This window comes from Entelurus aequoreus, linkage group LG15, assembly GCF_033978785.1.
Source record: "Entelurus aequoreus isolate RoL-2023_Sb linkage group LG15, RoL_Eaeq_v1.1, whole genome shotgun sequence".
Taxonomy (NCBI): domain Eukaryota; kingdom Metazoa; phylum Chordata; class Actinopteri; order Syngnathiformes; family Syngnathidae; genus Entelurus; species Entelurus aequoreus.
This window is the reverse complement of record NC_084745.1, coordinates 25,029,066-25,044,544: the sequence shown is the minus strand read 5'-3', so window position 1 is coordinate 25,044,544 and position 15,479 is coordinate 25,029,066. Positions and strand designations below refer to the sequence as shown.

The 15,479-nt window shown below is 41.4% G+C and overlaps 1 protein-coding gene across 10 annotated transcripts in view; it reads right to left on the bottom strand.

Annotated features, from left to right (window-relative positions):
• Positions 1 to 15,479, bottom strand: part of sema5a (sema domain, seven thrombospondin repeats (type 1 and type 1-like), transmembrane domain (TM) and short cytoplasmic domain, (semaphorin) 5A) — a 476,735-nt gene that overhangs the window by 262,138 nt on the left and 199,118 nt on the right. For all 10 annotated transcript variants that reach the window (XR_009821170.1, XR_009821171.1, XM_062021096.1 and 7 more), the window contains one exon: positions 9,260 to 9,305. Coding sequence is in view for 8 of the 10 variants with exons in the window: in XM_062021096.1 (XP_061877080.1) it covers positions 9,260 to 9,305 (46 nt within the window). In the remaining 2 variants the exon portion in view is untranslated. The remainder of the gene's footprint in view (positions 1 to 9,259; positions 9,306 to 15,479) is intronic.

The following is a 15,479-nucleotide window of genomic DNA, read 5'->3' as shown; positions in this document are numbered from 1 at the left end:
GAGTCACACATTAAGAGTGTTACTAAAACGGCCTTCTTTCATCTCCGTAATATCGCTAAAATTCGTTCCATTTTGTCCACTAGCGACGCTGAGATCATTATTCATGCGTTCGTTACGTCTCGTCTCGATTACTGTAACATATTATTTTCGGGTCGCCCTATGTCTAGCATTAAAAGATTACAGTTGGTACAAAATGCGGCTGCTAGATTTTTGACAAGAACAAGAAAGTTTGATCATATTACGCCTATACTGGCTTACCTGCACTGGCTTCCTGTGCACTTAAGATGTGACTTTAAGGTTTTACTACTTATGTATAAAATCATCTGCGGTCCCCTCCAAAGTTTCTCATTGTCATCCCATTAGGTTGAGTTTTTTCTTGCCTTGATGTGGGATCTGAGCCGAGGATGTCGTTGTGGCTTGTGCAGCCCTTTGAGACACTTGTGATTTAGGGCTATATAAGTAAACTTTGATTGACTGATTGATATAAAGACTTTGTAGGGCTCTATAAAAGACAAGACAGGTACATTCTACTTAATGGCAAAGACTACTCCCTGACTACAGAAACACAACTAGGGCAAACTGAAATGAATGCATGCTTGCAAATGAGACTAAGAAATGTAAGAAAACAAGGTATAACCACTGGACAGCGCTAACAACTTGGTGTTGAATAAACAAATTAACATATATGAAGCATGAAGAAAACAGAAGTACAGAGAATTAGTATTGCTAAATACGGATATCAATTTCCATGTACTAGTGCTAATGTCTTAATCTCTCTGACAGTCAAAATAGAGGACGCTCTCATCAAAGCATGCATAACACTGTTCAGGGTTGGAACCAGGTTAAAGTTAAAGTCCCAACGATAATCACACACACTAGGTGTGGTGAAATAATCGTCTGCATTTGACCCATCCCCATGTTCACCCCCTGGGAGGTGAGGGGAGCAGTGAGCAGCAGCGGTGACCGTGCTCGGGAATCCTTTGGTGATTTAACCCCCAATTCCAACCCTTGAGTGCCAAGCAGGGAGGTAATGGGTCCCATTTTTATAGTCTTTGGTATGACTCGGCCGGGGTTTGAACTCACGACCTTTCAGTTTCAGGGCGGACACTCTAACCACAAGGCCACTGAGCAGGTTCCGCAAATTGAGAGTTGAGAGTGCTAGCCAATGGACTGAACGCCTGTGCTGCCAGCTCATTGTCCAGTGAGATTCTTAAGGCATCATAGAGTGAGGTTTTCCAATGTACTTATTCACGGCTGGCATCTGTTACACTTCCCCAGCTAAACCCCATCCGGGTCACGGCACCAAAGTAACAGTTTTGAGTGTACCTGCTCAGTCCAGCCAAGGGCCCGAAAAAGTGGCCACAAATTAAAGTTAAATGCTAGACATTAAGCCAATTGTCCAGCACAGCTCTTAAAGTGTTGGAAAGTGAGGTTTACTCAACATGCACTAGATGGCATTAGTCATACTTGCCAACCTTGAGACCTCCGATATCGGGAGGTGGTCGGGGGTGGGGGGCGTGGTTGGGGGAGTGGTTAAGAGGAGAGTATATTTACAGCTAGAATTCACCAATTCAAGTATTTCATACATATATATATATATACATATATATATATATATATATATATATATATATATATATATATATATATATATATATATACTGTATATGTATATACATACATACATACATCTATCTATCTATCTATCTATCTATCTATCTATCTATCTATCTATCTATCTATCTATCTATCTATCTATCTATCTATCTATCTATCTATCTATCTATCTATATATATATATATATATATATATATATATATATATATATATATATATATATATATATACATACATATATATGTATGAAATATTTGACTTTCAGTGAATTCTAGCTATATATATATATATATATATATATATATATATATATATATATATATATATATATATATATATATATATATATATATATATATATATATATATATATATATATATATATTTCTTTTATTATACATATAAATAAAATAAATACTTGAATTTCAGTGTTTCGGAGGCTATCCAGTAGATGGCAGCATTGTCCTGTTTACTTCTCCGTTCATGAATGAGTATATCATTTCGGCCACCGTGTTTAATGGAGAAGTCTGTTCTACAACATGTACAGGCAACATACCCCTTCCCCTTCGAACTGTCCTGGATGAACTGAAATTCTTGTTTCCATTCGTTTTGGAACTTGCAAGCGTATTTCTTCATCTTGCTCGTCGACGGCGCCGCCATGTCTGTAACTTCCTCTTTCTTCTGCTTCGTCTCCTTGTTGTGTGCGCAGTTGTGCACTCTACTCTCTAAAAGCCGTAGATGTTATGACGTCATTGGGCAGGCAAGCTGTTTATATTGTGGGAAAGCGGACGTGAGAAAAGGCTGTCCCCACTCAGGTCCACATTGAGCTGGAGGGGGCGTGGCCTCCAGCTCCGGCTGAATACCGGGAGTTTGTCGGGAGAACATTTCTGCCGGGAGGTTATCGGGAGAGGCGCTGAATACCGGGAGGGTTGGCAAGTATGGCATTAGTTGACTGTGTACCTACTTTTGTGGCCAATGAGGGTATTTGTATCGGTAGGTTGTGAGTTCAAACCCCGGCAGAGTCATACCAAAGACTATAAAAATGGGACCCATTACCTCCCTGCTTGGCACTCAGCATCAAGGGTTGAAATTTAGAAATAAATCACCAAAATGATTCCCGAGCGCGGCCACCGCTGCTGCTCATTGCTCCCCTCACCTCCCAGGGGGTGGAACAAGAGGATGGGTCAAATGCAGAGGTTAATTTCACCACACCTAGTGTGTGTGTGACTATCATTGGGACTTTTGACTTTTTAACTTTATATAGATTCAATCGGTCACAACATTAGGCACACCTGCCCACTCTCTGATCGATACAGAGCTGCATGAATGAGCTGCTTTTTGCAGTATATATATATATATATATATATATATATATATATATATATATATATATATATATATATATATATATATATATATATATATATATATATATATATATATATATATATATAGAGTATTTTCACCACTAGTGTCTGTGTGACTATCAGTGGTACTTTAATTTTAACTTTAACTTGTGCACGACCATCATTTGCTTATGATCAATGAGCTCTGCATGAAAACAGTAGTGAAGCGGGGAAAATATTCAGTGTCTAACATCCACACAAAACCAAATTTCAATGCATTTATTCCAGTTTTGAGGCGGAATAGAAACCACAGAAGGAAAGCAAATACTTGAGAAGGTGTTGAATGGCAGAGAAGCATCTGCGCTCTTTAAAATTCAGTGCTCAGCCTTCTACCCGACTCGGAAAATCTGCTGCAGTCAAATGCAAAGCAGGGATGAGGGTGAGGGTCATTTTAAAGAGTAGATTAGGCAGTTTTAAGCTTTAACCAAACCAAAAAAAAAGCCGGTAGGTAGGGTGGGACAAGAGGCTGGGCAAAAGTTTGAGGAGATCTTCTACTTTAATTTGACCAGGTGAACACGTCGGGAAATGGTGCATTGATTGATGGGATTGGCAAAAATCTTCTGGACGAATCCCGCTGAGCTGGAAGGATTAAAGAAGGATAGATGATGAGGGAGGCCTTAAAAAAAGAAGTGCACATCCCTCCTTCCCTCACACAAACTTGGCCTCTGATGTCACATCATCATTTTTTCTCATTTTCTTTCCAAGCAGCTTTGTGTCAACATGGCTCTCGCTCCTTTGTCTTTGTTCCATTCGGCCATTCTCGTTCCCCTGTTGCCTTGTTTTCCACTCTTCCTCCATCTCTCCCGAGGTATAAATGGCAAACATCAGGGCCTGTCTACCCATCAAAGACATCTTGCTGATACCATCAACAAATAAACGCGGATGTGTCAATGTTTGTATGCTAACTCTGCACGACCTCAAAGGTTTAGCTCTGCAGGGGGCCATAGAGGATATGTGCCTGTAAAAAAAAAAAAAAAAAGACAGCCACCTGCAGGGGAACAGCTACTGGTTGCTGGAGAGATGCCAGTTTTGTTCCTAAACACTGCCAGGCGCCCTTTGGCAAGACACTAAGCCGCCGACTGCGACTGCACAGCTCGCTCACTCTTATGTGCCTCTATCTGTGTGGGCGTTGAATTGGATTTCATGCCTGTAAAAACGAGCATAACAGAGACTAACATAATAAAAGACTGTATCATCATAAATGGAATGGATTGCGTATTAAACGAGAAGTGATAGGATAGCCAACTCTTTTATTAAGAGATGGCTCGTCTCACTAAAAAGGGTCCGCTTTAATTTGTGAGTACCTATACAGTACTTAAAATGGGTTTCATGTGTTTGAGGAATATTAGGGGCTTAAGCCTGTTGTGTATTTTAAGCATTTAGCTTGTTAGCTTCGTAGCCAAATCGAGCTCACAGGGAGGTTTGGAAGGGGAGGAGTGAGCCGTGTATCAAATATATATTTTTAAAAGTACCACTGATAGTCACACACACACACACACACACACACACACACACACACACACACACACACACACACACACACACACACACACACACACACACACACACACACACACACACACACACACACACACTTGTTGTGGTGAAATTGCCCTCTGCATTTGACCCATGCCCTTGTTCAACCCCCTGGGAGGTGAGGGGAGCAGTGAGCAGCAGCAGTCCTTCAATGCTTGGGAATCATTTTGGTGATTAAATCCCCAATTCCAACCCTTGATGCTTTATAGGCATGTTTTTGCTTATAGCGGATGGGCAGAGAACATAAACCCAGTGAATAGCGAATATCTACTGTAAACAACAACAACAACAATTGAATTCCATGAAGATAGATAGATAGATAGATAGATAGATAGATAGATAGATAGATAGATAGATAGATAGATAGATAGATAGATAGATAGATAGATAGATAGATAGATAGATGGATAGATAGATAGATAGGTCTTTATTGTCATTGCACAAGTACAACGAAACGTTGTTTTCAGCACAAACCCGTTTAAGATTAGACAACTAAACAGTGTACAGGGTTACAGAACAGGAACGCTGATGGGTCGCCACAAGGCGCCCCGTAAAAGATGGGGAAAAAGGTAAAACGCTGGGGAAGGATGAGTAAAAAAATACAATCTAGACTGGGCTCCTAAGGGGGCCCAGTCTGGAGTGGGAAAAAACCTCCATAGCAAAGCACATATACATATTACAACGTACATCTCGAGATATCTAGCAACACAGGGAAGGGGCGGAGTAGTGGTGGTAGGCCGCAGCTCTCTGCGCTGACCATCCTTCCATCACCCCTATGGGATTTGCGTCGAGGGTGTTTGGTTTGGGGGGTTGGGGGGTGTATGTGTGGCGTATATTTTTGTGGATGCATGTTGTTTGTATGTAAGCCTACAGTGTGTCTCTGTTCCGCGGCCTTGATTCTTGTGTAGCCGATAAGTCCAAAGTCAACAACAACAGGTGTGTGTCCGTGAGAGACAAGAAGGGAGTTTGTTGTGTCTTCGCCGCACTGTCCTTCGGGAGAGTCTCGAAGCCAGGGAAACAATCCAAGTTAGAATGTTTTGTATGCGAGTGAAAATGAAAATTTGCTTTCCACTCTAAATTGTCTATGACTGGTACTAAAAAATCCTGCGAGGCAGACAGTCCGATGTTATCCAAGAGTGTCCACAGTTCTTCTCGCATCCTCCAATCAATCGTGGCAGATTTGGGGTACTTTGAGACTGCCAGCAACTTCCAATTTTTGGACAAACCAGAGCAACGCTTACTCCAATCAGCAGATGTCCTGTTGTCATAATTCCGAATAGGTAGATATCTTCACGTCCTCGACGAAAAGGGTCGCCAGACACGCAGCACTCCTTCTTCTCGCGTGTCCAGCAACAACCGCTTCGTCACGACAGCAGGTTCCCTCAAAACCAAGATCTTGTCAATTTCGTTGAGGCCAGTTAAATAGTTCCAATGTTTAGATTTGGAGAGCAGTGCAAAAAGAGGCAACAAGAAAGTTAAGACAAGACAAAGAAGCAAGCAGGAGAGATAAGGGAGAGGGAAGGGGAGCGTCCACACTCGATGAGTGCCAGAGAGAAAGATCATTGACAGTGGGATTGCACAGGTGCAGAGGTAACAAAACACGAACTAAATAGGGCATAGAGGAAGTCATTCTGCTGACGCCATGTTGTTGGAAAGACCTTCCTTGGTCCAAAATGCTCCTTAGATCTTCAACTTTACCCACAAAGTTGCGAAAAATCCAAGACAAGGGATGACATTTTAATGATCTAAGGCAGGGGTGTCAAACCTACGGCATGTCAGGCCAGCAAACAGGTTTTACCCACGTGATGAGTTTGCCAAGTATTAAAATAGAGCTGCATTTTTTTTTTTAATGAAAGAAACTGCTGTTCTAAATGTGTCCACTGGATGTCACAATAGCAATTCTGTTAGGAATAGCAAGAGGTACAAAGTAAAGCGTGGCCGCGGCTCCTCTCCCTCGACCCAAATGAAACATAAAACCTGCCGTTTTATGTCTTCTGCTTCGAACACATCGTCATTTGGCACCCTTACTCCCCCATAATGTCTCTGTCAAAAACAAGACAACTTAACCCTTTTGAATAGTTTTTACCTCCGTTTCTTACGGTTTGTTGAGTTAACACTGGATTGATACGTGGACATGACAAAGGAGGTGTTTAATACCTAGAAGAGTTTACATGTTGTGTTTTTTGTTCAATCCCAGAAAGACTGACTTATTAAAGTTGAATGCTGGCTTTGTAGATACACTGAGACGAAGTCTAAGCTCATTGTGTTTTTGAAGCTGCACCAATTTCCTCAGAATTTTCAACAAAGTTGAAGTGTTTTGTCCAGAGGATTATTTGTGATTTGTATGTTTTCAGAATGTGCTTGTTCTATTTTTGGCCAAAGTAAAACAAAGAAAACAACCTGGAGTTGTCTTTTTTTAAAGTTATCTTGCCATGATTTTACCATTTGGAAATAGGTTTTCCTCCATGTGGCCCTTGAGCTAAAATGAGTTTGACACCCCTGCTTTAAGGCTATGCTACATTCACAATGCATAATTACAATTTCATGTGGTATCCGATTGTTTTATTTGGATTTTTAATGTGAACTAAATGGGTCTCTGAACTGACCCATCAAACTGTGTTATACAAGTATTTTCTGTATGATTACAATCGTTGTTTTTTTAAAAATTTATTTTAGGAAAAATCACAAAATTTTCCTACAAACCGAGCATGAAGCTTCTGAGTATCACGTAGCTTCTTGTTCTTGCTTGTTATTGTTGAAAACAAAGTGGATGAGATTGTGGTTACTGGCTGGTCTGCTTGTCATAATGTAGCCTAAATAATGTTTGCAGAGACATTTTTTCACCAGGAATGTGTGGTTTGTACACTGTAGAATCTACAGCCTGTTTAAAGTTTTTGATGTGTGACATCATTATTCTTGATAATTGGACTATAAATACTAGCTCACCTGCCTACCCAGACCTCACATCCCTACTGTCTATACCAGGGGTGCTCATTACGTTGATCACGAGCTACCGGTCGATCGCGGAGGGTGTGTCAGTCGATCGCCAGCCAGGCATTAAAAAAATAGTCCTAAAAATGAGCGATCATAAATCTTCACTGTGACGTCACTTTCGTCACTTGATTGACATTCACGGAACCCGAGGGTCTTCTGAGATGACGCTGGCTGCTGCCAGCTCATTATTAAGAAAAAATTACAGACAGGAAGGCGAGAAACACTTTTTATTTCAACAGACTCTGGCGCCGTACCTGTCGTCAAAACTCCAAAGACCGACTGCACAGTTGCACAATACAAGCGCTGCTTCATCCTGCCTGCGCTAACAATATAAGAGTCACAGAAAGCTGGCGTGCACAAGCTAGCAAGCTACGGAGTTTGCCGCCAATGTATTTCTTGTAAAGTGTATACAAAGGAGTACGGAAGCTGGACAAATAAGATGCCAAAAACCAACCACTTTGGTGTTGGACAGAAAGGAGGACTTTTTTTCTCCTCCATTTGAAAATGCGGACGCTATCAGCTCTACTGTCTGATTCCTATCAATGCAAGTCATCAGAATCAGGTAATACACCAACTTATATTCTTGTCTTCATTAAAGAAAGGAATCTATATGTGTTAAACATGCTTGTATTATCATTAAACACCTTTAACTTGTTAACAATATTAACTATATGTGTTAAACATGCTTGTATTATCTTTAAACACCTTTAACTTGTTAACAATATTAACTATATGTGTTAAACATGCTTGTATTATCTTTAAACGCCTTTAACTTATTAACAATATTAACTATATGTGTTAAACATGCTTGTATTATCTTTAAACACCTTTAACTTGTTAACAATATTAACTATATGTGTTAAACATGCTTGTATTATCATTAAACACCTTTAACGTGTTAACAATATTAACTATATGTATTAAACATTCTTGTATTATCATTAAACACCTTTAATTTATTAACAATATTAACTACACGTGTTAAACATGCTTGCATTATCATTAATCACCTTTAACTTGTTAACAAAAACATATATTTCATAAATAAGTAAATATACATTATATATATGAATGAGGTAGATCCCCGCAACTTCATCAATTGAAAAGTAGCTCGCCTGCAGAAAAAGTGTGAGCTCCCCTGGTCTATACAATATCAATAAGCTGTGCTTTTCCCCAACTCCTTTTAGGTCATGTTGAATCGTGCAAATGTAATCACGTAACATATCAAGGCATGTCTGAAACAAATAAACCCTACCATACCAATCATATTTTAGTCACCATAGACCGTCTTAGCTGGAACCCTGCAGCTAACAGACTTTTTTCAGCAAAAGAGTTTAATGAAAATAGTAATGCAAAATTAAAGAAATTCCAGAGCACAAAGTCTATCTGTAGAATATATGCCACATTGGATTTATACATGGTGGGTATTATCAGTCACAACTCATTCCCTCCCTTGCATGTCAACCAATAGTACTGACAGCCGATCCAGCTGTCACTCCAGCAGATGGGAAGGCACTGTGACGTGTGAAATGCAAAGCCATTTGAAAAAAAAACCGTGACAGCTTTAAGTTATGTGGGCTGGCAGCAAACTTCATTTTGCATGCAAAGTGTTTGAGGGAGGCAGGAGGCGCTTCGGATGCTGAATCCGCAATAAAAGAGCGCGCACAAGCAGACATTTGACTGCAGTGAAAAAGTTTGTACTCACCTGGATCAGTGTCAAATCCTCCAGATTGAGCCGAAAGAGGTGATTTCTGAAAAGGAGACGGTAGCACATGAGGCATGTCGTTCCAGATAAATACATTTCAATAGGGGGAACTGTTTATTCCTGGAGGTAAACAGGAAGTTCTAACGTGCAAAGCTATTTCAAGGATGTCAACACATTTCAAAGGAACTACTTTTAAACTCCACTTGCAAATTTCAGTGCGTAAACAGTCTTTAAACATGAATGGGGAAACATTAAACGAGTTTGTAGAGTTAAATGTTAGGCATGTTGATTTGTATTTGATACACAGGCAGCAGACCAAAGTAAATCTCCTCTTGACTCCAACTTTGCTTTAATGAATCTCTGCGCCCGCCTTGCCTTAAGCGCTTCACTTGAGCAAGACGCAAAATGATTTCATTGACACGCGCCCCTCTTCGAGAACGATTGCATTCCTATAAATACTCCTGCAAAGAAAAAATTTAGTATTGACCAACAATGTATCAGGCTGCATTACCGCAAGGACACCCCTACGGAGTACAGCTATCATTTTCTCTTGGTGACTTTTAAATTACCCACGATATATTTCACGTTTTCTCGCCTCCAAAATACACGACATGAAGCAGGAAAATAGGTTAAGATTCCATTTTCTTGTTGAAAAAAACAAAAACGTCAATACTTTACAGTTCTTGACTTTCTTTCCTATCGTCAAGAGACATTGTCATTATTATTGCGCATGTCATTCTTACTCTTCTCACACACATATCAGAGTTAACACAACTCTTCTTGGGGAGAAGTTACCTGCCCCACTGTGTCTCACTGCTGCCTCTGTCTTTACTGTATCGATATTTGCATCGATCCTTCTTCCCTTCCATTATCAGCGTGCCGCCATCCATCCAATCACATCACCTTTTACAGTTAGGACACCAGACAGCCCATCAAAGTTGGCAATGAAGACTGAACACACCCTCCTCCCTCCACATCCCACCTCCCCGGATTGTAAATAACCAAATGTAAATAATCAAATGTATTTCTAATGTATATACTTGTTCTTATGCTATCTGAACTCACTATGTTCTCTGCTCGCTGTACATATCCTACCAAGTCAGACCTACACTGTTTCAATGCCCATTTCTCTGATGATGCAATTGTTGATGACTGAAGTGCTGTTATCAACCAAACCCTCCTCATCCCACCCCCCGGATTGTAAATAATGTAAATAATTCAATGCATATACTCTGATGATTAAAGGCCTACTGAAACCCACTACTACCGACCACGCAGTCTGATAGTTTATATATCAATGATGAAATCTTAACATTGCAACACATGCCAATACGGCCGGGTTAACTTATAAAGTGCAATTTTAAATTTCCCGCCACACTTCCGGTTGCAAACGTCTAGATATGATGACGTATGCGCGTGACGTCAATGGTTGATACGGAAGTATTCAGACCCATTGAATCCAATACAAAAAAGCTCTGTTTTCATCCCAAAATTCCACAGTATTCTGGACATCTGTGTTGGTGAATCTTTTGCAATTTGTTTGATGAACAATGGAGACTGCAAAGAAGAAAGCTGTAGGTGCGATCGGTGTATTAGCGGCGGACTACAGCAACACAACCAGGAGGACTTTGAGGTGGATAGCAGACGCGCTACCGTGAGTACAGCTTTGGCTTCCAAACATTTAATCGCTTGCCCGTACGTGCGTGTCGCTATGTGCATGTCACGTACGTAACTTTGGGGAAATATATGTTTCTTGCCGACTCTGATGGCGGCCGGGGTGTCGTTGAAAGCTACAATGCCCGCCGCCGCCGCCGTCCCGTAGCTAAATTAGCTTCAATGGCGTCGTTAGCAACAGCATTGTTAAGCTTCGCCAAGCTGGAAATTATTAACCGTGTATTTACATGTCCATGGTTTAATAGTATTGTTGATCTTCTGTCTATCCTTCCAGTCAGGGGTTTATTTATTTTGTTTCTATCTGCATTTGAGCCTGATGCTATCACGTTAGCTCAGTAGCTAAGGAGCTTCGCCGATGTATTGTCGTGGAGATAAAAGTCACTGTGAATGTCCATTTCGCGTTCTCGACTCTCATTTTCAAGAGGATATAGTATCCGAGGTGGTTTAAAATACAAATCCGTGATCCACAGTAGAAAAACGAGAAAGTGTGGAATCCAATGAACCCTTGTACCTAAGTTACGGTCAGAGCGAAAAAAGATACGTCCTGCACTGCCTCTCTAGTCCTTCACTCTCACTTTCCTCATCCACAAATCTTTCATCCTCGCTCAAATTAATGGGGTAATCGTCGCTTTCTCGGTCCGAATCTCTCTCGCTACATTGTAAACAATAGGAAAATGTGAGGAGTCCTTCCTCCGGTGACGTCACGCTACTTCCGGTATAGGCAAGGCTTTTTTTTTATCAGCGACCAAAAGTTGCGACCTTTATTGTCGTTGTTCTCTACTAAATCCTTTCAGCAAAAATACGGCAATATCGCGAAATGATCAAGTATGACACATAGAATGGATCTGCTATCCCCGTTTAAATAAAAAAAATCATTTCAGTAGGCCTTTAACTTGTGTGATGACTGTATTATGATGATAGTATATATTTGTACCATGAATTGATTTACGTGGACCCCGACTTAAACAAGTTGAAAAACGTATTCGAGTGTTACCATTTAGTGGTCAATTGTACGGAATATGTACTGAACTGTGCAATCTACTAATAAAAGTTTCAATCAATCAATCAAAACTAAATCTTTTTTTTTCCACGGTCCTGACGGATAGGATCGTCTTAATGTCTTTTTGTGGTGTTGGGCTCGAGAGGGGTTAACTGTGTTGTTCAAATTGCATAATTGGCCATGACACATGTGCATGTAATGTAATCGACGTTGTGGGAGAAACACAAAGTGACTAAAAGGGGACGGCGCGGCGAAGTTGGAAGAGTGGCCGTGCAAGCAACCTGAAGGTTCCTGGTTCGATCCCCACCTTCTACCAACCTCGTCACGTCCGTTGTGTCCTTGAACAAGACACTTCACCCTTGCTCCTGGTGGATCGTGGTTAGGGCCTTGCATGGCAGCTCCCACCATCAGTGTGTGAATGTGTGTGTGTATGGGTGAATGTGGAAATAGTGTCAAAGTGCTTTGAGTACCTTGAAGGTATAAAAGCGCTATACAAGTATAAATCATTAACCATTTACAATTAAAAAACATGAAAAGCAAAACCAATACGCTTAAAAATACAAATTAAACTTCCTTTCGATGCTTCCTTCTGGACGTTTTTTTAATGTCACAAACAAGACGGAGCCGCCTGTGAGTGTGTCGACTATCCAATAAGAGCAAATTTGTGGCTAGTTGCTTTTTCTGAAAAAAGGGTGGACGTCTCTGTGTAGCTGAGCCGGGAAGAAGAACCCCCTATGACTATCTGTTGGCTTCCCGATGGACTGGACTCCCACATTATCTATTAATTTAACAATTCAATAATTACATCCACTCGACATCCATTGCAGCTGATCACCCTAGGAGGGGCGTCCCCACATCTGCGGTCCCTTCTCAAGGTTTCTTCTTATTCCCCAGCTGGGGTCTTTTAAGTTTTTCTTTGCCCAAATATGCGTGTAGATCAGGGAATGTTGGGAGTTTTTAAATAAATGTAGTGACAATGTCACTAAGTTGGCAACACTCATCCCTCCTGCTATGTCTTCTTATTCTCCGGTATACCAGGTGCATATGAGGTGTGATGTACACCAGTGATGTGCAGATCAATACTTAAATATCTTTAAGCTTTAACATCCATTCTCAAATCAAAATATCGATAATTTTGTTATTTACAAAACCCAAAACCAGTGAAGTTGGCACGTTGTGTAAATTGTAAATAAAAATAGAATAGAAAGATTTGCTAAACCTTTTCAACCTATATTCAATTAAATAGACTGCAAAGACAAGATACTTAATGTTTGAACTGGTAAACTTTGTTATTTTTTTGCAAATATTAGCTCATTTGGAATTTGATAATGATAATAATGGAATACATTTTATATCGCGCTTTTCTATTATTAGATACTCAAAGCGCTCACAGAGAAGTGGTAACCCATCATTCATTCACACCTGGTGGTGGTAAGCTACATTTGTAGCCACAGCTGCCCTGGGGTAGACTGCCGGAAGCGAGGCTGCCAGTTTGCACCTACATCTACGGCCCCTCCGACCACCACCTATCATTCATTCATCATTCACTCACCAGTGTGAGCGGCACTGGGGGCAAGGGTGAAGTGAAGGACACAACGGAAGCGATTTGGATGTCAAGAGGCGGGGAGCGAACCTGCAACCCTCAGGTTTCTGGCACGGCCGCTCTACCCACTACGCCATACCGCCCCTGATGCCTGCAACATGATGCCTGCAACATGTTTCAAAAAAGTGGCAAAAAAGACTGAGAAAGTTGAGGAATGCTCATCAAACACTTATTTGGAACATCCCACAGGTGAACAGGCTGATTGGGAACAGGTGGGTGCCATGATTGGGTATAAAAGCTGCTTCCATGAAATGCTCAGTCATTCACAAACAAGGATGGGGCGAGGGTCACCACTTTGTGAACAAATGCGTGACCAAATTGTCCAACAGTTTAAGAACAACATTTCTCAACAAGCTGCAGGGGTCTCAAACTCAATTTACCTGGGGGCCACTGGATGCAGAAACAGGGTGAGGCTAGGCCGCAAGAAAAGAATTCTTAAAAAAAATCCAACATGCACTTTTTAATGAATTCACCTTCTTTGAATGGCTTTCCCGTTCTAGCAACCATCTCACTCACCATATAGCTAGCTTTGACTGCTGCATCGCCCTCTTGAAGAAATCTTGTCGCCTCAGTAGACTGGTTTTAAAATTTTCAACCCGGTTCACTCTCTCATCTCCCTGGTATTTTGCATACTCCTCAGCATGTCTAGTTGTATAATGACGTTTCAAGTTGTATTCCTTGTGCACTGCAACTTTCTCTGTGCAAATAAGACACGTCAGGGTGCCCCTGTGCTCAACAAAGAAATATTGCATCTCCCACTTTTCCTGGAATTGTCTTTGTTCATCACTAACCGCCGTGGAGTTTACAGTTACGGTAGCACAATTAGCCCCGAACGGGCTAACATCACGACTAACGTGTTACACGTCCAATTCGCCCAGCGACTCTCTGTCGGCGTATCAGCGCTCGGGTCCAGTGCACCACAGTTTTGTATTGTCGCTTGGTCCTTTGACGGAGTGCTTTGGAAGCTACCGGAACGCTCGTCTTCCCTGCCCGGACTGTCCACAGCGGCGCCGGGGGCGGGAGTGAGCAGGCGGGCGAGCGAGGGAGACAGGGAGGGAGGGAGGGAGAAAGAGCGTGTGCGGGTGTCGTGGAAAAGCGGCAAAATGTTTCTCTGCTTGCATCACGCAAGTGACCTCCATGCATACTTGCCAACCTTGAGACCTCCGAATTCGGGAGATGGGGGGAGGTGGGGTTGGGGGGGGGGGATTTGTAGCCCGGAAGAGTTAGGGCTGCAAAGGATTTTGGGATTTGTTCTGTTGTGTTTATGTTGTGTTTATGTTGTGTTACGGTGCGGATGTTCTCCCAAAATGTGTTTGTCATTCTTGTTTGGTGTGGGTTCACAGTGTGGCGAATATTTGTAACAGTGTTAAAGTTGTTTATATGACTACCCTCAGTGTGACCTGTATGGCTGTTCCTCAAGTATGTCTTGTGGTCACTTGTGTCAACATGTGACCGGGCCGGCACGCTGTTTGTATGGAGAAAAAGACGGCGCGATGACAGGTTCTAGAAGACACTAAAGACAGTGCCATCACGGCATGCCTTCAATATTGTCGAGAGCCATATACCACACCGTGAATGGTAGATTCCTTCAGCTCCGCACACAACGCTGTCAAGCGCCATTCATTTAAAACTCACCGGCCGCACTAACATTAAACTTTCAAATTAAGGTAGGGGCCGCAAAATAACGTCTCGCGGGCCGCGTGTCTGAGACCCCTGAGCTATTGCAAGGAATTTAGGGATTTCACCATATAGAATAGAGTACACTACATATATATATACATATATATATATATATATATATATATATATATACATATATATATATATATATATATATATATATACATTAATCTGAGGGATTGTACTATCTAGTCCTATGAGCTCAACTGATAAACTGGAGAAATCCAGTGACTGCTGTGAAAGGGCAGCTGACAACTAGGGAA